The 24,790-nt window shown below is 40.4% G+C and overlaps 1 protein-coding gene across 1 annotated transcript in view; it reads right to left on the bottom strand.

Annotated features, from left to right (window-relative positions):
• Nucleotides 1-21,103, bottom strand: part of maml3 (mastermind-like transcriptional coactivator 3) — a 111,867-nt gene extending 90,764 nt beyond the window's left edge. Inside the window, exon 1 of the mRNA XM_044115064.1 lies at nt 19,899-21,103. Coding sequence (XP_043970999.1) covers nt 19,899-20,285 — 387 coding nt within the window. The 5' untranslated portion in view covers nt 20,286-21,103. The remainder of the gene's footprint in view (nt 1-19,898) is intronic.
• Between the last annotated feature and the right edge of the window lie 3,687 nt (nt 21,104-24,790).

The following is a 24,790-nucleotide window of genomic DNA, read 5'->3' as shown; positions in this document are numbered from 1 at the left end:
CAATTCACTCGTTCAAATATCTGCTGCCTAGACTAAAAACCTCAGTAGTTAACTGTAAAACTACCGGGGGTTATTTTTCAAAGATGAAAACAGTAAGCATGCAAGAGAGATATCAAATTCATGCTGTGGCTCTCGGTAGCCAGGCATGACAGCAAACACAACATAAACACCTCAGATTACAGCTCCCTGCCACAAAGAGAAGCTGAGTGTGGACTCTGCAGTCACTGGGTTCATCTGTCAGGAGGATATGTCACAGAACCAGAAAGTGGTGGATGGTTCAGCATGTCTTGTGAAAACTGAATGACATGCAGCTAAACAACAGCAGAGCCAAAAAGCCGGTGCTGAACATGGTGAGCTCAAGAACTTCTTTATTCTTTCAGCTGGAATCGACTCAAAGGTCTCAAAAAGCTACTCAGCAACACTGTTATTGAGCTCCATCAGTCTGAAAATGGTTACAAAGCTACGGATCCAGGGAATCAGTGAGAGACTATTCACACATGAGAAGTTGTGAACCGTCCCAAGACTGGCTGGCCTACACAAATTATGGCAAGAGCACATCGACGACTCAACCAGAAGGTCACAAAGAACACAGAACAACATCTAAAACCAAGAAGGCCTCACTTTCCTCAGCTGGAGTTATTGTTACCTTGATATCAAACCAATATGGAATTCAAGTTCGATTCCTGGTCCATTTGCTGCCTGTCTTCTCCCTCCCATTTCCAGTCCCTTTACAGTTCAGTAAAGGCCTAAAAAGCTTTATTTAAAAAAACATATGACGGTCAAACATGGCGGTCTGGGGCTGCTTAGCTACCTCAGGACCTGTACAACTTTCTGTAGTTGATGAAACCATGAACTTTACAAGACATTCACAAACAGAAATCTAACATCAATTCAATCATATACATTCCAATTTGATCATTGATATAAAACAGTGCAGTAAGGTCCAGTTTAATATGACAACTGGCAAAGTTCTCCATGTGAGGCTTTGTTAATGAGAGATTGAGTTATGGAAACGGCTAGCATTCCCGGATGTTTGGGGAAACATTTCACATTTAGACAACCACCAAGACACCTTAAATCCCCTGTAGTTGTCATGTCAGGGCTCTATATGGCTCTGTGATGTTAGTCTGTCGTCGAAACACGCTCGGATTTTGACCCTTAACCTCCACCTCACCCTGCAGACGGGAGGTTCTGTGCATGTGCGCAAGCTTTCGCCCCTGCGGAGTACTTCTCATCTCCACCGGGAGAGTTCCTGAAAAATTTCAATCTGAGACCTGGTTTCAAAAAGTACTGGCGTTAGGGAATACAGTCACTGGAGACGTGTAAACAAGCAGCTGGGTCGCAACACAAATGTTACGGTTTCACTGAAAGCCAACTCCATGTAAACGGGGCTGACTATGCAGGAAATCCCTCATCCTGAGCATGAATGCACAATTCTGTAAACAAAAGTGAACAAAAATCCCTCTACAGCAGTACTAGTCACTGCTATCACAAAAGCTTTAGGGCTGCTGTTGCTGCAGCAAGCAGTTATTTAGTTTACAAGGCAGTTACTTCATTTAATAGCCTTTTAATAAATTAAAGTCTTTTTTCAATTAGGCTATGGATTTAGATAGTTCCTCTTTAACAGCATACTATGTAATAAGTTGTGCTTGGTGATCTGACAAGTTCAATTAGGAAAACATTAAAAAAATAAAAAAAAGAAATCTCCTAAGAAATTTGACAACACTAGGTTAAGATCCTAAACTTCAGTGGGAAGTAAAGCAGGCTTTGAAGTCTCCCTGAATTCAAAAAGCTCACTTTCTTTCTAAAAGACATGAAAAGAAACATTTGACAAAGGTATAGTCTCAATCAAAATTATCTAAACTTCCAAAGGAAAGGCTCTTCTTTCTGTGTTTACGTCCTGAAATCCACGCAGTGCTTTCTACAGCAGCAGCTAGTTGTCGTCTTAAAGCAACATTAGGGCCAAATTAGAGGCGTGCGAGAGCTGAGGAGCTCTCTGTTCTCAGATCTCTTTAAAACTTCTCTGCTCACAACTTGAAAAGAAAAGAAAAAAAAAATCAAACTGCTACCTCTCTGTGCTTGTTTGCATCTCTCTATTTTTAGCCCTCCCTTCTGCAGATTAGGGTCCTATTTATAGATACCCTTATGATGTCCAATAACACGGTTCTGGATGGTGAGTGGCAGCGTCACAAGGACTCGTGAAACCTCCCACTTGTTAAACCCGGCCTCCCCTCCTCTCGCTCTCTCCGCCTCTCAGAGTTCAAACTAACCCAATTCCTTTCTCCTCCCATCCTCTCATCTTCGCTCCTCCTCCTCCTCCTCCTTCTCCTCTCTGCCCCCGACCCGTGTTTACAGTGGTGGCTCCTGGCAAACGGCCTACATTTTCAGTGGAAACTTTGCACACAGGAAAGCGCCTCATTTCACCCCTGCGTTGCCCGACAGAGTCGGGAAACTGAATTCTGCTGTCAAATCAGAAAAGACTACATTTCTGCTGCTAAATTTTAACGATCTAAATATTGTGCTCTGTAGCTCACATTCACTCTAGCTACTAAAACAGATGGGCACGCAGGATAAAAGAGGATATTACATAATTGTCCTAACATTTCCTCTTTCAGCTGAGTGAGCCCTGATGCTTTAGTCGGGTCTTTTTTTTTTTTTTCATTCACACACACTTGACGTATCCGAGCAGACAGCCAGCCTGTTCGGGCTCTGTGCATCACAGTCCCTATGACAACGATTCGTCCAAAAACACTGCCATTGGGTGGGAGGGGCATGAAGGGAAGAGGCAGGCAGACAAAGGGAAAGAGAAAGGGCCAATGTGTGTGTGCAGCTGCATCGTCTCCGTGCCATGATCCTCGGCTCCTTTTCCAGAGAAGATAAAAGGTTTCAAACTGAGCAGAGCCGTTTCCCTTTTTGTAGCTTTGTGAAACCAAGAGTCACGTGTGTCAAGACGCAAATGTCACAAACATCCCAAACATGACTTTAGTGTCTGTAATTGGCACTGCATGCTTTGCAGAGGCTACAGGTCCGGATCACAGTCTTCTGCTTTCCTACTCTGCTGGGTCGGTTAAATTTTTATGTAAAAAAATTGTGATAACAGGCCCAGATCACGCTGAGCAGTGACTAAAGTCTTTAAGCCAAACCAGTACACAGTTTTGTCTTTATGAGTTTTTTTTGTTTTGTTTTTTTTCTTAAAACCTGATACACACACATTGTCAGTGAACAGAGTCAGCTTTGTGTCGGTGCAGGGCCTACTTGTTCAGAAACATGCCACCTTTTCTTTAATACCCACCATTATTTTGGAGTAAAGGCCTTACTACACCTTCATCATAATGCGACAACAAATGCTACCACTGTCACCTCATCATCATTAACATGACTGAGTGTCTTCAGTCTTTCAAGGCAGCATGATCTCCATTAACTATACATTTCCATCTTGTTTAGCTCATCTTTTCTTCTCTCTTTTTCATTTCAAGTTTCATTGCCTCCTGTCTATTGCCCACTTACAGCAGGCAGGAAATTTAAGTGTACGAAAAGTGCTCGATAAATAAAGACGCACTGATTGATAATTGAGAATTTACACAAGCGCCAGTAATCATGACAGACCGCAGACAAAGCTGAAGAAAAACAGACGACAATAAATATTTTCTTATTTTCATTGTTAATTTAACCATGACAAAATCTTGGTAACAATAAAAGACTGGAGACTAAATAATGACCCTCTGGTTTTCAAAGCTGCGGAAGAAGAATGACTTGTGGTACTTTCATCGCCTCAAGTAATACTCAGAAGAAATGTTGCACTTCATTAATTTTTGCCGGTCCGTATGAAAGTTTTCATTGTGTTGTAGAGACCAAACATCCAAAATAAGGAGCTACTCAACCATGTGAGTTTTAGCGTCAATTGTCTTCATGTCCAATTACACTGGAAGAAAGCTCTCACTTCCGGCAGTCTGAACTTTCTCCTCTCGACTCGGATTGTCTTATCCAAACTGACCTGGACCTGTCTGAAAATGGAACTGGACTGCATCAAACTAGGGCAGAGGAGGAAGATCTTTAAAAGGAATGTTTCAATTTAATAAATTGTTATGATCCAAATGGGTAATATGCCAGTACCAGCCGTGTGATAGTATATCTAAACTTTTTATGTTAGAGGGTGTGATGGGTCATTTATACGTACAAGAAAGCTTCTGTAAGGCACACAGGGGAGAACAACGTGTCCAGTGTCGATTCAGACTTGGAGACAGATAAAATGTCCACGGTGCATACTTCAAATCATATTTTAAAGTAACAGTTTTCTAAATCCTGTCCTCTCTGTCTACTGAAAGACTACCATTTAGCAGCAATAGTCCTATTCTGACATTCAGTTTGTTTTTATATCATCATTAACTCCACAATTTTTTTTGGAGGCATTTGTTTAAGCTGCAGTTAGAGCAGCTCTCGGTCTCGTCTGTCATCATGTACGGCTATTTATATGGCAAAAGAAATCAAATTAAAAAACGATGGCCAGTGTACATAAAAACTGCTTTATTACTGCTGCATAATTGAAAGAATGACTGTGGAAGCATGAAGTTCTGCAGTTTGGTGGCCACAGGCTGAAATGATTTCCTGTGGGGTGCAGTTGTCCATTGCAGCAGGATGTGAGTGTAAATAAATCAGCGTCATGCCAGGGAGTTTGTAAAGGGTTGTTCATTGCTGTCCATAACTTGGCCCAACATTTTTGCCCCTGAAACCACTTTCTGGGAGTCCAGTTAAAATCCCAGCTACAATATGTGTACTGAATGACAGAACACCACTGAAATACGTGCTTAAAATTTCTTATTTTTTTATTATTTTTTTTATTTCCCGCCAGGGGGTCTTTTTGTGGGCTCTAGCACCCCTTATTCGAAAGTAGGCTGACAGGAAAGGGGGAAGGAGAGGGGGGAAGACATGCGGCAAACGTCGGCCGGGTCCGGGAATCGAACCTGCGACCGCCATGTCGAGGACTGAAGGCCTCCAAATGTGGGTCGCGCTATCCCCCTACGCCACCACAGCACGCCCCGCTTAAAATATTTTTAATTGAAAAGGTGATTTTTATGCCATCTTAAAACCTTTAGTATTCCATCTGAAGTGTATTCTTCATTTGTTTTAATCTGAACTGCCATTATGGTACATAAAAAGTACAATGAAATTCCCTCACCCTTAGCGCTAACCCACAAAATGTAGGGCTACAGTGGACAAACTTTGAACTCTTTCCACCAGGCACTTTTAGTCTCCAGTTGTAAAAAGAAATCTTTGCTCCATGCCTTAGCAAAGAGCTAAGTGTGCTCAGGTATAGCCAGCATGTAGTGCTTCTCAGAATGAAACCTCGGATAAACTTTCACATGCCCAATTTCTCGATTGAATTTGGGTGTGAAGAATATCTCTTTACCTTAAAAAACCTTCACCTGAGGCCCAGGACATTTATTTAATTTTTCTTTTGTTTTTAAGTCAGTGGATGTCGCGTCCGATGAAGTCTGGCTGCATTCACAAACTGGTTGCAGAATAAGAGTGTATAGAGGAGGTTTATTCCTAATACAGCTCAAAATTGTAACTTCTTTGAAGTATAGCGTTTTGCTGTGATGATTCCTTCTGTGTTTAGCAAAAATAAGATGAGATGTGCACACACAGACAAAGCTCACACATGCGCCTGTCACGAGACGCCATCTGTGGGGACAAACAGCAGATACACACAGGTGTATCGCAGCTCGTCAAGTTGAGTTTCAAAAGGCTAATATAAGCGATAAACCTTTAGTTTGGAAATCAAAAAAAAAAAGTCTCTGACCAACCAGGCCTGCCAAGCATAGAATTATTTCAACAAGCAGTGCCCAGCAACATGTGGGAGAGGGGCAGAACTGTAATTTCCCAGGCTGCATGCAGCTGGGGAAAAAAGACACTAGTCAGTCCGACACTTTCTCCGTCGCTAAAACGAAGGTCTAACTGTGGGAACAGTATGACAGAAAAACTGTTAGCGGTTATGAAACAGAGGCTTTTTAAAACATTGACATGGTAAGATTGTCTTCATTGCTTGATGGTGGATGATTACATCGCTCACATGTGTAATGTGTGACAACGTATCGGTCACAGTAGCCACTCTCTCTTTTGTTGTTGCCAGGACCGTTTTAGAAACAAGAAAGTTAAACTTAGCAAACTGGTCCAGAAACAAAACTGACTCTTTTAAATCTTATCACATGGGTCTAATGAGCTGGAAAGGCAGTGGCGGGGAAAACACACTGCTAATGATCCAAAATATTTAGCATATGTGCATAGCAAAGATTTGGACTTTTCAGCGCCTCCAGGGGCCTCAGTTAGCTGCCAGTGCAGACCCTCTAGAGGCTTTCTGAGTGTTTTTGTGCCTCAATCATTAAAGACCCATTAAAAAACTTAATGCCTCTTTAGCTGACAACATGTTAAAATACTTCAAAATCATAACTCTCTTTAAAATGAGCATTTTAAAACTTAGAGATACCAGGTTCAATGTTGGAACAATTTCAGCTCAAGTTTAATCTACCAACTCCTCATTTGACCCAATTTTTTTTTAAAGGTCTTCAGGGAATTGTAGTTCTTCCTGGCTATTTTTACCAAGCTGAGCTCTACTGAATGGTGTTTCAGACTGAGGCAGACAGTTTGTGACAGCAGAAATGAAGGTAAACATCTGTCTGTCTCGTCTCTTCAGTAGAGTCCAGAATCTCCGCCAGATTTGACGGGAAGAACGTAGAAATGCAGACAGAGGGCGCACAAAAGATGAGAAAAGATGTGAAGATGCAGAACAAATGCATGGAGGAGGAGAAATCAGTATTGATAGGAGATGAAGGAGTCAAAGTGTCGTGAGTGTTGAGGGGAAAGAAGAAAAAGTCAGGTCAGAGAAACCTCCAGATGGTTCTCTACCTGCTCCAAACTTTCATGATGAGCAACAACCACCAGTAAATGTTTTTTTTTTTTTTTATTTTTTTATTGTCACTAACTTGCACAACATAGTCAGCATCTCGATTGCACTCCAGGCATTCTCACTATTCGCAGAAAGAACGCAGCAACAAACTATCCACGTGTTTTTACATTCTTCACATTGCAATCACGAAGTAGAAGATATGAGAGAACTTTACTAGTGCAGAGGACAATTCACATATCAAGAAATCAGATGAATTTTCATACTGAAAAGTTGTTTTCAAAAATTTATATTCTGCAAAATCCCACTGCAGAATAAAGCAATAAGGAGAAATAATGTCAATAAAATAAAATAAAACATTGCGATAGCTAAACTAACTTAAATTTAGACCCGTCATTCATTTTGTAAAACTTGATGAACCAGAAATAAACTCCAGCTATCCTAGGTGTTTTCTGAAACTTGTTTGGATCTTTTTGCAAACAGTTTATATTGATTAAAAAAAAATGTTTTTGTAAAAACTTATCAATCAGAAGAAAACATGATACTTCCACAACATTAAATATAAACATCATGACTAAGTGAGAGGGCAGTCACCAGAAAACATGAAACAACAATTGGATGACAAAAACTAAAGTTGGTCAATGAAGCTGCCAATAGAGCACATAGTAACATTAAAGTTTGCAGGTGTGTGTTCTCCATAAGCCTGGACTGGGATAAAAAAAAATATCGTTGTTTCAAAGGAAACATCCAAGCCTGACTAAAGTCTCCGAAAACCACAGGGACGGAAGAGTTACAGTCTGATGAAGCCAAATGTGAATCTTAAAAACACCCAATTCCAAAAAATACAAATAATACACTCCCCAACTCACCAAACGACCCCAATGGCAGCTGTGGTGGCGGAAGAATCATGCTGTGGGGTTACTTTTCATTAGTTGATTTTACAAGCTGCATAAAATTAACAGTTCAAAGTTTAGACCTAAAACGCGCAGGTTGCTGAGGATAAGAGAGGATTTCATTTTCCAGCATCAAACTGAGTCAAATCTACACCTAAACTCACAAAAAAATAGATTCACCAGAAGAAATGTATGATGGCAGATTGGGAAAACATCTGGAAGGGGGGTTTCCATCCCTCTGACATTTCTTGAGGGTTAGGGGAGGAGGAGATAAAGGGAACTACATTATGACCAAGTAATTTATTAGGGTCTAATTTTTACATATTCAAAATATTTAGGGGTATGTAAACTTCTGAACTCTAACAGAGATTGAGACCCATCATTTTGTTTACATTAGGATCAATTCTAAAACAGAACCTTGTTCATCAATGAGCAAAAAGCTTCAGTTTTAACAAATGGTAGATATTTTTTCCACATCCTAATGTTTTAGAAATCTGTATTTTTTTCTAGATATTGTAACTTTTTAGTCATATTCAAAATATAATGAAACAATAACAGGCAGGTTCATTGGGTTTCATAAAAAATTCTGTAGATTACATCAGAAAAGGGACATCTTTAACCAGTATTTAATAAGTGATTAATTTCCCCTTTTCAACATAACACAAAACGCTGATCTATAAGTCGTGTCTGACTGTGTTAAATGCCGGCATCACTGGTGATAAAATCCATTTAATACCCGACCAGGAGGGGAGAGAAGGCAAAAAGCGAATGTGGTCTTAAAGAGCGCAGCTGGCATGTTTCCTTGTTTCTGATCGTTGCAGCAGCTATTTTAGGAACCATCCAGGAAGTGATCTGCAGACAGGCAGCTGACGGAGGACTCAGCTACACCAAACAAGCCAGACTCATCCGGAACCAGAACAAGACTTCTGTTGCGTTTGCTTTTGTTTACTTTTTCTTTTTGGGCAGAAACATGTAAACTTTAAAACTGTACCAGATTGCCGAGTGACTTTCCTCCACTTTCCTGATGCCTGGGCAAATTTGGTCATCTTGTCTGACATTCACTATGATAAAACTCAAAGCACTTTGAAAGTATGCTTCACTCTTTGGAGATAAATCCCATTACTTTTGAGTTGACCCAGTCCAGAAACTTGACAAACTCTGCCATCATCAGTGGCCATAATCTCTAGCCTGGGAATTCATGACAGGCTGTACTGTCAGAAAAAGGCAGCAGCGCATCAGAAAGCAAGGGGGAGGCTGTGAGCGGGGTATACAAGAGCTTGATTGACAGCGCCAAGACCCTCCTCCTGGTTCTGATTGGTTGTTTCTGACAGAGCACTGCATTTCTTAGACCATATGGAGAAGGCCATTTTTTTTTCCACAGATTGTCTTGTACTGTTAAAACATAATCCTAATTTTAACAAATATGCAAGAAATATATATAAAAGTTAAATGCCTAAGCTTTAAGTCTATGAAGAAGCTATGAAGATACGCCATCACTCAAAAATCTTTTAACTTAAATGGTATTACATGTTGTGAAGACTTTAAGATGCACCCATTTATTATGACCCCTCTTTGGACCAACATATAGTAAAATATATAATAAAACAACTGTCCAACTACACAGACTCAAGAAATGTAGTTTAATTACTAAGGTAGACAACAGGATTACTCAAACAATAATCTTGCTGAAGATAACCAAAAAGGAAAAAAATAAAACTGATGCATCTTTGCTTGCATCAGTATAATCTTAGGCATCAAGCCGTTTGCCAATATACATTTTTGACTTTCATTCAAATCTGATAAAGATATTGGGTTACTAATAGTACAATTTCTACTGCTAAAATAATAATAAAAACTAATTCTTGCATTTCCAAAAAGCCAAAGAAATGAATCGTTTTGCTTATTTTTTCTGTAGTTTGTCAACTTTAAAACATTATATTCATACTGATCTGCTCATCTATGACATTTACTGGTGGCCATAAATCTAAACAAACATGCGTTCACTGAACAATGGTGAGACAAATGCAGTCAAATCCATAAAACTAAACCAAACCAGGGAGTCACCTGGTGCACATCAGAGCATCCATGTGGCTAACTGCCCCACCAGACAGTCAATATCCTCCCTCTTCATGTCCTGCTGTCCCTCTGTGTCCTCGCTCCATCTTCTCCTCCTTATGCCCTCTGCAGTATTATCAGCTAATGTATTTTTCCCCCCTCCTGCACTGCAGCCACTGTGGCACAATTACCACAGCTGCTGAACTAATGGCTATTGATGCAGCGTCCCCCCACACACCCCATCCGTACACACGCACGCACAAACATTCATAAAAAATTCATGACAGCAGCTCAATGGGAAGGTGCAGGGGGGAATCTGGCCAGCCTTAGAAAGAACAACAAATGTCATCCAGCAAACAAGGGAAGAGGCACATGTTGCAGGTTTAAACGGCTGCTGATGCAGATACGTAAATATTTGACAGAAATTACTGTCTGCGTAATTAAAACTTAAAAAATTAACCTATGTCCGTTTTAGTCCTTGTTGTATGTACCTCCCTCTTAGCACAGGATTTCTCCCTGCCATCCAACCTGTGCTAAGAGCGCTTTAGAGCGCTAAGCCTGCTAGCTGAGGCTGAACCGGAGATCAACAGAGATGTAGGGGGTGGGTGAGACGGAGAGAGGGTGGAAGGTAAGAACAAGTTCATCTGAATGATGGAGAGGAAACAAGGGATTGGGACTAAGACAAACAAAAGGTCAAGAGGAGGTTGGAACAGAAGGGGCGAAGATCAAGTAGGCAGGAAGCCTTGAAAAAGATCACAGTGTTATCTGAGGACATCTGGCAACATAAAAAAGCCAGAATTAAAAGCAGTCATATTAAGATTTTTTTTTTTATTATTTCCCATTAGTTCAAACAAACCAATTAAAATGAATCTAAAAGGTGCCTTCAAGAAGCCTAAAACTGGTCATCAAATATTTGGTGAGATTTTCTCAAATTAGGCTTTTACTATACCTGCACCACATGAGAGGTTTCCCCTCTAAGCCCGATGGTTGGGACACTCGGCAGCCATTCATCCAGCAGCCCACCGTGTTTTTGAGTTAAGAAATGTTTAAAGTTGACAAGAAATTTGAAAATATCATTTGATAATTATGTTATTGAAAGGCTGAAAGATTAATATCTGAACACTAACTATGAAGTATTAATGCAAACATTGAAAAAAACTTAAATAAGCAATGCTAAGCCTGGTGGGGGCACAATAGTAGCCTGGTGGCCTGCCAGGCTTACAATACACTTAGGGAGACCCTGTAGTGTTACCCAGGAACTCAAAGATCACAGTAGATTACCGCACATTAAAGTACAACAGGAGATTTTCATCCATTCTTAAGACATTTGAACAAAAAATGCTATGTCACACCTACAGGTCAGGAGATAAACACTCTAACTCCCATTTTTCTCCCAGTCATTCACTTCATTATCCACCGTTTGAAGTTTAACAGAAAGAGTTGGGACCAAACGAGCCAGCCATAGTAAGAAAACAGAAACAATGACTTTACTGTCACTGTGGTTTTAAAGAATGGAGAGTAGACCTTTACAAAGATGGCCCCTCTAATAGGTTTTAAAACTCTGGCACCAAAAACTCCAAGTGTGAATGGAAGATGAACTCTAGAAAACAAATCTGTTTCCCAAAAATATTTAAATTAATGTGGGAAGGAGTCTAAACACCAAACTAATGCATGGAATGACCAGTAATGGAGACGCTTGGGAGGGTAAGGACACACCTTTTTCTGAAGAGCAGATTTTAAGATTTCCAGTGACATAGTACGAGTGGCGAGCAAACATTGTAAATGCAGTATGACTGCTGCTCATAACGGCTCACTTGTTTATTTATTTGATGTCCTTCAGAGGCATAATTTTTGCAAACCAGTTTGAGGAGAAATTTCTGGCTGAAGGCAGAAACTTCACATTAATTGCACATTTATGTGCAATTAATGTCAATGTCATTTCCTGGGGATGAACTTTCTAAAGTCTGTCAATATGGATGAAATTTGGTTTTAAACGACTTTTAAATTAGAGACTCACTCTGAACCATTATCTGAACTGCCACAATCAAAGAGGTTAAAACATAGATCTGCAAATAGGGAAAAATTTGTCTCAGACTAAATATATGGGCCCACCAAGAATGTCAAACGGTCATCACAGAACAGAGAAACACGTATATAATTAATCTGAATGGGTTTAAACCAGACAATGCTTTTTGTCAACTTTGCCGCAATGCACACGTAAAACAGTACGATGGTTAGAGAAAGAGTTTATTAACTCACAGGAGCATAGATATGGTTTTCTCTGTTATAAATCACCATTTCCTCTGCCTGATGCAAAGCTTCCCATTACAATCTCCAGCACAGGTTCCTGCCAACAGTCAATTTTGAAGCTTGGTTTTGTTTTGAATCATTAAGCCACTCATGCACACGCGCCCACACACACAGAGACGGTCTCTTCACTCCCTTGTTTGATACAGCCAGAAAGAAATTAAAAATAAAGATCACATGACCACTTTTAAAACTCAAAAAAGTTACATTAGTAAGGTTTTTTTTTTTTAGCTATTAAAAGTTTTGTGCCTTAAGATTACAAACTCTGCTGCATGCTGATGTTCGAGGACAAAAGACCAAGCTAAAAATTAACAGGCAGATTTTTGCAGCTGCTTGTAGTTTCTTATTAACAAAGCAAGGGGGATGGGAGGGGAGGGGGGGGGCACTGTAGCATATTTAAGAAATAAATACAGATGAACTGAGAATTTCAACCCATCCACTACCTGCTTATCGGTGCCAGGTCAGAGGAAGCTGAAGTACCTGGAGAAAAACCAATGCACACACTGGGAGAACATGGAACTCCTTGGAGAAAGACCCCATGCCAGGATTCAAACACAGAACCTTCTTGCTGCAAAGCAACAGTGCTACCAACTGTCACACAGACCTGAGAAATTGCAAAAAACACACAGCCAGCATACTAGCAACGCTATTCCTACCAAAGTTTTATATTACAATTTTTTTTTCATTTTATTGAGCTCTTACATGATAGAACAGCCCAAGGTAGCACATTATGGTGAACTAAAAGGAAAAGTAGTCAGAATTCATGGGAAAATTTATTAGTGGTCATGGAGGCAGCCATTTGACTTCACGCAATACATCAACCTTAAAAAGAGCCACAATTAAAGTGGCCTATTCCAAGTCCAGATCTACAGTCAACTGAGAATTTGTGGAAAGACTTGAAAACTGTTTTTTATGTATGCTCTCCATCCCATCTGAGTGTTTCAAAATAGCTCTCTCTCAAATCGGAAGCAAAGCTTTGAGTTTCTATATATGCAAAACTAGTAAAAGTTGTGATAATTTTGAGACCAAGTATCCTTCTTCCACTTTACAGCTATGCATTATTTTGTGCTCCGTCACATAATTTTCAAAGAAGGAACATGAACATGGGGCATGCTGTGGTGGCGTAAGGGATAGCGCAAACCACATTTGGAGGCCTTGAGTCCTCGACGCGGCCATTACGGGTTCGATTCCCGGACCGGGCCGACATTTGCCGCATGTCTTCTTCCCTCTCCTTCCCCTTTCCCTGTCAGCCTACTGTCATATAAGGGACACTAGAGCCCACAAAAGACCCCCTGGAGGGGATAAAAAGGTACATGAAAATTTGTGGCTGTAGCATGATACAATGTGAGAACGTTTGAACATATGAATACTTTTTTTGCAATCCATCACATATCTGTCCGTTTCAGGAGCTCAGCTATTCACTCGCCCAAATGAGGAAACGTCTCACCCTCTCATTCAAGGGTCTTCTCTGAAAGTGTGCGTGTTCCTGTTGAACATGTGAACAAGCGTGGGAGGAAGGGAATGTGGTCGCAGCCGCCCCAAATCAAAAACATTCAAAGCTTGTGTGTGGTTGTGTGCAAGGAGAAGTGAGGGTGACTGGAGGAAAAAGAGAAGCAGAAACCTGAATGTCATGCGCAAAGGTCCGAAAGGCGCCGTCGATGCAAGGCAAAGAGTGCCAAACGGACATGTGACGAGTTAAAAACAGCACGCTTTTGATGTCACGCGAGTGCGCCGACGTCACACGTTGTGTGTTTATGCGTGTTGATGAGTGTCTGCTTCACCCCAGCTAAGGGGTTTAAATATAGCAAGTGGGCAACAGTCCCAGCTGACTTTAACAATGCAATAGCTAGCAAGAAGACCATTCACGCCACATTAGCACCACGCTAACGCTGAAACCGGAGAAGCGTTGAACAGAGGAAGGGAGGGAAAAGGGAAGGCCTTGGTTTCATGAACACTCAGCCACCCACATATGGCCTCTGCCAAGAGTTGAGTGGGACAACAGTGCCTTCGTGTGTGCGCGTGTGTGTGAGAGAGACATTCCTCCGTGAGGTGGATGCCAGAGAACGAACAGAGCAGAAGACGGACCGTCCTGGGCTTGCATGTTTCAGTGGAACTAATGAGCCCCTCGCTGTGCATGCCGTCCTCACAGCTGTAAACTTCTTGAAGATTAGATAATCAGATCTAACTGGATGTTTTGTCAAAAAATAAGATAAAAAAAAAAGGCAGCTTACGGCACTGCTTGGAAGCAACATGGTGGGTCGTGGGTTTGGAGACATGTGCTGTAACTGAAAGGTCACAAGTTCGACCTGGCAACAGACATGGTCAGTTTTATTATTATTGTTTCAGTTTCTGAAAATGGGCATTCCTTCCTGTTGAAGCATCAGACAACGGTGAAGCCATACATTTACATATGCTCTTTAACTATGGTATAATGACAACCTTTTTATTCTCTGTGCATTTAAGCAGGCTAAATGTGATAAATACAAAATAATTAAAAAATGATTATGTATTTGTTAAATCTTAGAATAACAAAACAACAAAAATTGATTTTCTCTAAAATTAAAGAAAATATGATAAAAACAGGTTACTTCCAGCGTTTTGAGTTAAACAGTCTCTTTTGGATATATATGTTAAGGCAAACATTGTTTCCTTAATTGACATTGCGAAACAAAATCCAAAGTAATCAGGCAAAACATCAGGAAGAAAATATGCATATTTTAAATATGTTAATTTAAAACAGTTTGAAGATACACTCAACAAATAATTCAAACAAAGTACATGCAAATTGCTAGACCTAAATAGTATGGCTTCAAGGACAATGCTACTAAATACTAAATAGGGAAATTGAAGAAAAAACTGTCCAAAATATATTCTTGGTCTCATTATTGTGATAATAAATGTTAATAATTTTTGTAATCTTCACACACATAAAACATAAAATGTTTATTTGTATGCAAGTATCTGATTTAAATTTTTAAAAATCCATCTTTTCAGATGCAAAACTTTCAAATAAAATCCTAGTGATAAAAAAAAAGGCTATAGAATGATTTAAATTTCACTTCTAGGTCTCATTAAGGTAAAAAATAAATAAATAAAAGATTCAAAACTAATCTCTCCACCAGCAGCGCTGGGTTTTCGTCACCAATTCGCTCTCCACAACACATATAATTAACAAGTTCACACCTGCTGTCTGTGGGTTGTCAAATGTCATCCTGGGAAGATTAACGCACAGTAAAACATAAATTCAGGCCATCACACAGGCATCATCCAGATAAATCTGACAAATAATTATTCAGTCCTCTACTAGATGAGTCGCCCAGTCTACTCATAGGAAATCAAGCAAAATCTTATTGACACCTCAGGCTGATAGTGGTGAAACTATCAAAAAAAAAAAAAAGTGTAAAAATGAGTAGCAACACCTCTTGTCTCCCACTTATTATTTAAGAACCAATACAAACTACCATCTTTTGTAAGGATAGTCTTAATAAATATGATGGGCTTTAGTCTGAGCCATTTTTATTCAACTCAATTCAGGTTATTCATATGCCGTCAATTCACAACAAGGAACTTTTCAAGGAACCTTAAAAAAATTATTTCACTTCAATAATAAAGACAGAATCCAAGTCAAGTATATTCCAATTGATCATAATTATCAAACAGTGCTGTTGAGTTCAGTTTATGAGTCTAATTGACTTAAGAGTTTTCCGTAAGCAAACCGAGCAGATTGCACAAAGTCCTTGATTTGCAGCACTAACTTCTACTGGATGTGGAAAATTTCCCTTTGTTAACTGGAGGAACCCTCCAGCAGAACCTGCTGCAGTATTAGTGGCCATTTGACAGGGTGCTGAAGGAGCCACAGCATGCTCACAAAAGATTACAATAAAATAAAAAAATATTCACCAGAAAGACCTCCGTTGGTCAAAAGAGGTACATCTAAATGATCAGCAACCAGACACATTATAATCAGCTGTTCATTCTTGATAGCTTTACAGCGTGCATCAGATTTGCATGCACCGAAGCCAGATGACACAATTTCCATCAGGCAAGCTATATTGCCTCGACTGACACGGTAAATATTAGCTTCTTTGTTTTGTTGATATACATCAGAAATATGATAAAATTAGAACTGCTTTTTGAACCTTTGTTGACATAGCATGTTTTAGAAAACTTTCCATCATCTTCCTTTCCAACAACAGCACACTGTTCTACTAACAAGTTTAAAGACAATCGTTTAGATATTATTTCAGGGCCGAATTATGCTTTCACAGACAGATTTAACGGTTTTAAAAAGGCGAATTAGGTTTAACAGGGGTCAAAATTATGCATACATATATTTATATATAGCCCCAATAATATTTAAATAAACCCCCCTTAGTTGCCTGCACCCAGACTAGACATGTTTTGTCGTCAACAAGTTTCTTGCATAATTCTGATTACATAATTAAACACAAATTGGTCATGTAAATTGGTTGGTGTCCACGTTTGGACAAAAGTTTTACCCATACTGCGTAGTTTTCCTATAGAGTTGAGGTTAGTCTCATTCAAATGTTAATGCCAACCTACTTCCACAAATCTGAAACCAATTCAAAGGTGTGCTTGAGATCACTGTGCCGTAACACCAAACCGCGTCCGAGTTTCAACCATCTGACTCAAACTGATGTTTTCAGAGGAAGGGAAAATAGTTAAAATATTCACAAACGACTCAGAAACCATCAAAGCCCAAACCCATCAGTAACGTGAAGCTATCCGCAGTGAAGAGAATTTTACGTCACTGTGGACAAAGAGGGTGACAAGCAAGTAAGAACATCCTGCTCCACAATCGACACCTTCAAGTTCAACTAATATTTTTAGCTGCCCACATGGACGAGCCAAACACCTGAGTTTGCGGAAGGTTTTATGGTCAAATGGTACACGGAGCTATCTGATTACAATGTCTGAAGGGGTCAGGTATGAGTCAAGTCAAATCTTAGAACATTGTACCAAAAGTCAAGCATGTTGATTATAGGATGATGTCGAGTTTGTTTCGATTCCAATCATATCCAGTGATATGATTGTCCCTGCTCAAAGTGGATGGATCTGTGAAGTTGGCAAACATTCAGTTTCATTCACATCACCTCAAATCAGCAACTAGATGGTTGAAAGATGGACACAGCTCGGTCATTGAAGGACAAGGAAGAGGACATGGAGTTTTATAATGAATAAAACAGGCTAAAGACAAGTTTCCAACCTCAACGTTGTGGACTGTGCATAAAAAGCCAGAAAATCCAGTTTAAATTAGCTGCACAGATTTTGCAGGAAGCTCATTTTCCTACAATAAAAAGTATGGTCCAACTTCCTGAGGATGTGTATGCACTTATTTAAACCTGTATATAACTTTGACCCATGTGGGGGTTAATTCACCCAATCACTTGTTTTTCTCTTAATCCTTTAAATCGTGAAATCCTTCCACCACTTATAATCAGGTTAGAGTGATGCACATATCCAGAAAGTGGCTGCATCTGAGCTCAACACCTGAGACTAGAGCATCCTTGAATATTCCCCTCCAGGTCCCTAGACTAAGCCAGCTCCTACACTGCTCAAAAAGGGAGACGGGAATAGACACAGGGTTCCCATATGTCTTCTCCGGCCTCACTAATTCTTAGTCTATAAAACACAAACACACACACTTTCCATGATTACAGGCTTGCCCTTTCGTGGGTGTGTCTGAGAACCATTAGACCATGGCACATTGTATTGGGATGCACACAGCGAAACAAGAAGTTTAAGAAACTGTTTGAGAATATTTCCTGTACAAGTTTATAAACACTAATTTTCGTGCACTTCTTTTCCCGATCACACGCTGCAACAATCCTACCGATACGGCCGACAACAAGTCAACTATTTGCATTTCACAGTCTAAGAGCGGATTTATGTAATTTTAGTCTCACGCTGTGAACTTTACATCTCCAACTACAGTTGGATCGTTCCTGCTGCTGCACTCATTAGGTGCAGGTGAAGCTGCATTCAAACACACCTCCTTACAAGCTCCCCACTTCAAAGAACCTGTCTGCAGCAAAGACCCTCCAGATTCCAGCCTCCGGGGAATTTTTTATATATGCACGTCTGTGTAGTGATATCAACAGCGCACTTGGCTTTCCTAGAATGCTTGCCTCTGAAGTGACTACATACAGCCATCTAGCTGCGGCTCTGTTCTTCAGAGGGAAACCAGGAAGAGGGATTGCAGACATCTCCCTCCGTTTCACCCCCCCGTTACAACCCACACACTGCCAAGAACTCACAATGTAGCATTAAAAAAAAAAAGAAAGAAAAAAAAAAGAGGAGGTACTAACAGGCAGCACTGTGTGTCTCCGCTATTGACTGCTGTGTTTGCATACAAGCTGTCGCCATCAGAGACTGAGAAAGGAGCAGAGAAGGGACAGAGCAAAACGGACGACGCTGTGTCTTTAAGCAGTAATCCCTCCATTCTCTGAGCATTTGTTGCCGGCCATCTAATGGGCGGATCGGTATAATGTCCACAAGGGCCGCTGGGAGATCCTGCACTATTAGGAGGGGGGGAAAAAAGAAAAGAAAAAGAAAGAAAAATCACAGCCGTGCTCTCAAGCTGAGACTGGTCTTGCCCGCTCAGTTCTTAAATAACCTTACCGAGGCAGGCGCAGAAAATTAAAGACGCTCTGATTTAGCATTTCAAAAGGGGAGGAACTGGGCTCATTGCAGCAACAAAAGGGATGACAATGTTGACATTCCCAACGTGTATCCTTTGGTGTTTTTCTAAAAGGAAACTGGAGCTTGCCCACAGGGGATGTGGTGTGAACAGGGAATGCTGCACAGTGTGCGTCTTGCATGCAACCTGCTGCCATCAAACACACTGCAATAAAATCTGATCACTTAAAGATCTGATCAACAGCAAACAGTGAGCCAAAACAGCGTCAACCATCCTCCATATGTTACCACTGCCCCCTACCAACAGGAAACTACTGTAGCACCGTAAATGTATTGGATCTGCTGCGTTTATTTCCTACAGACGAAAATCTAATGTTATGAAATAATCTAAAGTTTTTCCAGTGACAAAAAAAAAACCCTAAAATGTTTTACTAAAGATTGGATATATTCTGAAAGAAAGGAGTTAGTGACAGAGCTCGGATGCAAACAGGTGGCTGCAATTGAGTGCTCGCAACTCTGTGGAAACTGTTGATGTTTGAGAGAATGTTACAAAGGTTAGAGAGTGCTGGCTGGAGTAAACTACTGCTGCTTCAGAGCAAGGAAACAATGTTGCAACCCTCCTGCAGCTGGCCTGTCTTGCAGAACAACTTCCACCCCATAACAAACAACCAGAAAAGGAGAAGTTCTCTTCTCATGCAAATTGTCAACCCCCTCCTCCAGACCCTGTTAACAAGTTTCTGAGCTGTAAAAAAAAAAAAAGAAGAGGAAGAAAGAAAGAAAAATCAGAACCGCTTTCCAAAACTTTCAGGCTGCCTTTCCACTGATCAGCTGTCATCTCCCAACAAGAAGGAGCTGATGTTGCTGTGTAAACTGATGTAGTTCTGTTTTAAAAAGTAAACTGTGCGTTTAGGGAGCAATTCTCTTTGCTCAGTGAGCTTGTCAACAACTTTACACTCAGGAAAAAGGTTGCAGCGCTACAGATTGTTAATGGAGATTCTAAAAGGGCAAAGAGATGCAGAGTAGATTAAACAGCATGTGCAGTATTTAACAGAGTTACACTGACTGCACGCTGAAGTCCTTACCGCTATGAGCGTGTTGTTCCTCTGCTCCGTGGAGGACGCAGAGTCGGGGTCCTGCTGCTGCTGCTGATGCTTGATTTGGGGCTGCTTACTGCCGCCACCGCCGACCGACTTCTTGGCCCTCTGCTCCAGGGTCCGCTGGTACAGGCTGACGGTGTCCCTGCGCTCCAGCTCCAGCTGCTCGGAGTGCGCTTGCTGGTACCTGTTCTCGCAAATGGTGTGGTGTCTCCGGCAGCCCTCTATCCGCTGCCTCAGCCTCTCCACTACCGTGCTGTGCTTAGGCATGCCCACCGCTCCGGCGGGCACCACGCTCCCGCTGCCCGGGTTCATGCTGTTGTTGATGCAGATACTGCCGTTGGGTCCGACAGCGGGGGAAGCGAAGTCCCCCATCACCGCGCCGAGGGGCTGCTATTTTGGAGGAACTTTTCTCCCAGTCAGACTCTCCTCCGCCACCTCCTCTTGAGTCCTCCGGCCACCTCCACCTCTCTGTGTCCTCCCGGTCTGCGCGTGTCTTCCGGAGGGGGCGAGCGACAAGCAGCCGCCGAGGCGGCCGAGCACCGCGAGGGTTTAAAGGGCTGCGAGCCACGGAGGAGTCGCAACCGACCGAGTCTCCGGCTCTAAACAAACACAAATACCACTCAGCCTGAGTGAAACGTAAAAGAAGCTCATAACTGCATTAAGCAATACAGCTGCTGCCACGCTGCTAACAAAAACAATAACACCAACTCCGGGGGTAAAAGCGATAAAGCGACAGTATAAAGGTTAGTCTCCGGTCATATGTACACAGACCGTCCCACAGAGGAGCCACGGCGGCGGCAGCAGCAACGGTCCTGTCGTTGCTCTACACTGTTGTCCTTGGAGAAAAAGTTTTGCTGTCTAAACCGAACAGGCTCCGGAGTTTCCCAGTGAACTTGCATCTCATATGTTCCTGGTTTGAAAGAAATCCCGGTGAATAATATGGTGCCGAGTTAGTAAAAGAGCACAAGCGCCCTCGGTAGACCGTTTGTGAGGCGACTAGAGTTTAACAGACGGCGCAAAACGCGGATATGAGAACCAGGGGCGGAAGTCTGCAGTCAGTGGCTCCAGGCTGCCACCATCAAATCAGGTCCGCTTCTTCACCATGCCAGCAGAGTGATATAGAGTTGAGTAAAAACCAGCGAGCGGCTGGGAGAAGCCGCGCTGATGGGCACCCCGAAAACCCGGAGTAGAGTAAAGGGGAAAGAACCTCCTCAAGGACCGGGCTTCGGTTCCACCTACCACCGTTTCTGTTTATACCAGGAGCGGAGAGCTCAACGCACAGCAAACTGGGAAAATACACGCACAATGAAAGAGCGGACAATTAATAAATATATAAATTTTCTCATCAGATCTTGATACCAATTAGATTACTTTTTCAGTATAAATAAAGGATTAAAAAATATATATATTACACTTTCACAATGACTACATGGACAAACAAACTAAAATTTAATCCCGATAAAATTGATTTGAAAAACCTCAAGGTTGTTTAAAAAACATACTGAAAAGAAAAAAAAAACATCCCAGTAGAAATTTGCGCGTTTCGGTTTTTTTCTTGTTTTTTTTACTCAGAATTTTAGCAAAATATAAAAAATAAAGAAAAGCATAGTTATTATTATTATTATTATTATTATTATTATTATTATTATTATTATTATTATTATTATTATTATTATTATTATTATTATTATTATTATTTAATAATGATAAAGATGCCTCTGTTTTTTCTTTACATTTGAATCTTATGAGGCTTTCATATGAATAAATAAATTATATTGTTAAAATAATAATATTTCACTTAAATAGATGCAAAATACAGATACACAATACATAGACGCACAGTGGTAATACTACTAAAAAAACTACAGATTCTCAATTAATTAATCACATAAAAAGTCAAATTGTTTTGAATAAAGTAAAAAATAAATATAATAACAAATATAAATATAAATACCAAAGGAATATAAATCCAAGATAATTTGAATATAATCAGAAAATCAAAACACAAAGCTTCAATTTGAGAAAACACACTTGAAGGAATTTTGTGAAATAAAAACATGAAACAATGTCATAACTCATAAAGCACAATATATCAGGAAAAGACATCACACCCAGGCTATATTTTAAGTAACTGTGGATACAGAAATGACAGGCAGAAATTGCTGCATTTCTTTGGAGTTTCTTTAGGAAGCTACATTTTACTTTACTAATTTATTTGCTTGTATTTATTCTGGCTCCTCTGGCAGAAATCTGACTCTGAGCACATTCTCGAAATAGAAGAACATTTTGTGTTTCTTTTATGAGGAAAACCTTTCAAAACCGAATTTGACAAAAATATGTTCCTGCAGAACAAACAAAAAGGCCACTGGAATACTTGCAGGTATATATTTATATCTGCAAGCAAGCAATTTAAGCAATTTTTAAAAAAATTAAATCATCTTAAATCAAAAGAAATGATTTTAAGTGTGATTTACTATAGAGTACTGTTTAATTGTCGATATCTCACAGAACTCATCAAAGGTGGTGGTCTGCACTACAACATTGTGCAAAATATTATCACCCCATTTGGTCATGTTTCAACCACCACTGTCACGCTATTTTATTTATATTTGATGTGATGGATCAATTCGAGCTAGTGCATATTTAGGAAGTGAAAGATAAATAATGCATGATTTTAAACATTTTCGCCAATCTGAAAAGGGTGGTATGCATATGTATTTAACGCTCTTTACCCTGGTTTCCTAAATAATACACAGTGCAATCAGTCGCTTTGGAAGTCAGTTAAATAATAAACAGAATCCATGCATGTAAGTTAGTATCAGTGGAGAAGGCCTCAGAAGTTTGTTGGGGAACATTATTGTACAAACAGTACCATAAAGACCAAGGAACACAACAGACAGGCCAGGGAGAAAGCTGTGTAGATGTTTAAACTCCCAATTCTGGTGGGAGGATTTTAAGATGACAACAACTAAAAAATACATATGTATTTCCTGAGCTTTATTCTGACTCAAGTGGCTTTTATTTACAGTAATCAGACAGGAAATGGGCACCAAGAGTTGGGAAGAAGATATTATAAGAAGACCCAACTTTGAGTGTCGAATCCCAGACAGTTTCTGTGAGGACAAACAACCTACATGCATCTTCGCTCTACCACACACCACCACAACAGGACAACCATTACTCAGACATTCCTCAATCCTGGAACTTTATGCAAGATTGGACAAGGACAAAGTCATTGTGGAAAACCCTAAGTAGTTGGATTTACAGTTTCACATCACATAAGCAATGTTGAAGACATACCGAACATATTAGTTTAAGCCAAACTGGAATTTAAAACAAAAATTGTGTTTTGTGGTTGTGGAAGAATAAGACTGCACATTACGCAGATAACACCATCATATCATGTATTGTTACAATGGAAGCATTATGCTGTGTGGATATTGTTCCTCAGCAGGTATAGGATCTTTCATCAGAGCTGATGGGAAGGTGGATGGAGTTAAGTAGAAGAAGATCTTGGTAGAACCTATAAGAGGGGACAACACATTAGACTGAGATGGAAGTTCCTCTTCTACACATTTGTCCTTGTATTCAACTCACACAATGTCTAGACATGAGCCTAAATAAATAGGAAAGACTTGAAAAATGATATTTACAGATAATCTCCATCAAACCTAATAGATTTTAAGCTGTTTTGGTAAGAACAATGGACAAAGATTTCAGCTTCTATATGTGCCGTACTGCTAGAGACATAGAAAAAGGACTCATGGTTGTAACTGCAATGAAAGCTTTATAAAACATTGACTAAATGACAAATGCACAAATTAATTTGTTTAAAAACACACAGAAAACCAGGCACCATTTTATTTATACCTTCAACGTGCATGTTACTTTCTCTTGGACCGTCCCAGTGAAACAAATGGTAGTTTATGGTTGCACTGTGACAAAATGTAGACGAGTTTTCAAAAGATTAGCTAAAGATTAACAAACACAGATTAGCAAAAGTCTAAGAAAATGTAAGAATTGTCATTTGATCATTTCTTTGAGCATTTCCATCATCACCAGAAGCATCACAGGTGTGGACACATGTTCTCCTGCTCACGCATGACACTTCCCCCATGTTATGTCATGTCACAGAACAGCTCCCTCTCTCCTCCATTCATGACGTGCCTCTCTCTGTCATTTTTATTTTTATCTGCTGTGTCATGTGGGAGTTCTGAGCTCCATCCCCGACTGTTCAGGCCATATGTGCCCGCCTGTCTCTTTCTAGCCATCCCACCAACACACACAGGCACACACATGCTGCCATTCACCCGCTCACATACCGCACACTGGCAGACATAAGCACGTACACAGTCACTCTGTCTGCATGGCAATTAAACATGAACACCATGTGTCTGTGGTTCTTATTCATTTTCTTTTTCTGCTTCTGAGCTTAAAGACTTTGGGACTCTTGGATAGACAAGTCAAGATAGCTACAACCACAAATGGGCTTTCTGATCTTTGTGCTGTTAAAGTACAAACGGCGTCTGCTGGGTGCTTAACATCTCTGATGGCATGGATGACATCTTAGCAATCAAAAATGTTTCTTCAAGTCCGCCTACAGTGTTTTGAGTCAAGCTTGTCCTACAAGAAAACTGTGACGTAGTTAGTCATCACAAAATGCAGTCTACAGTATGTACATGGATTCAAATCTTGTTTTTCTTACAGAAAAACCCCACCAACATTCCCATTTGTTAAAACCAAACAAAGTTACCAGGATGCCACCTAAATATTCCACTGTCAACTCTAACTGGTATAAAGAGGAAAATGGGGAGTGAACGCAAGTGACAGCAATTCGGTCACAAAGTGGTAGGCCTCCTAACTTTATATGGGCTTCA

Source organism: Gambusia affinis, linkage group LG04 (genome assembly GCF_019740435.1).
Source record: "Gambusia affinis linkage group LG04, SWU_Gaff_1.0, whole genome shotgun sequence".
NCBI lineage: Eukaryota > Metazoa > Chordata > Actinopteri > Cyprinodontiformes > Poeciliidae > Gambusia > Gambusia affinis.
Note: the sequence above shows the minus strand (reverse complement) of the source record. Positions and strands in the feature narration are given on the sequence as shown.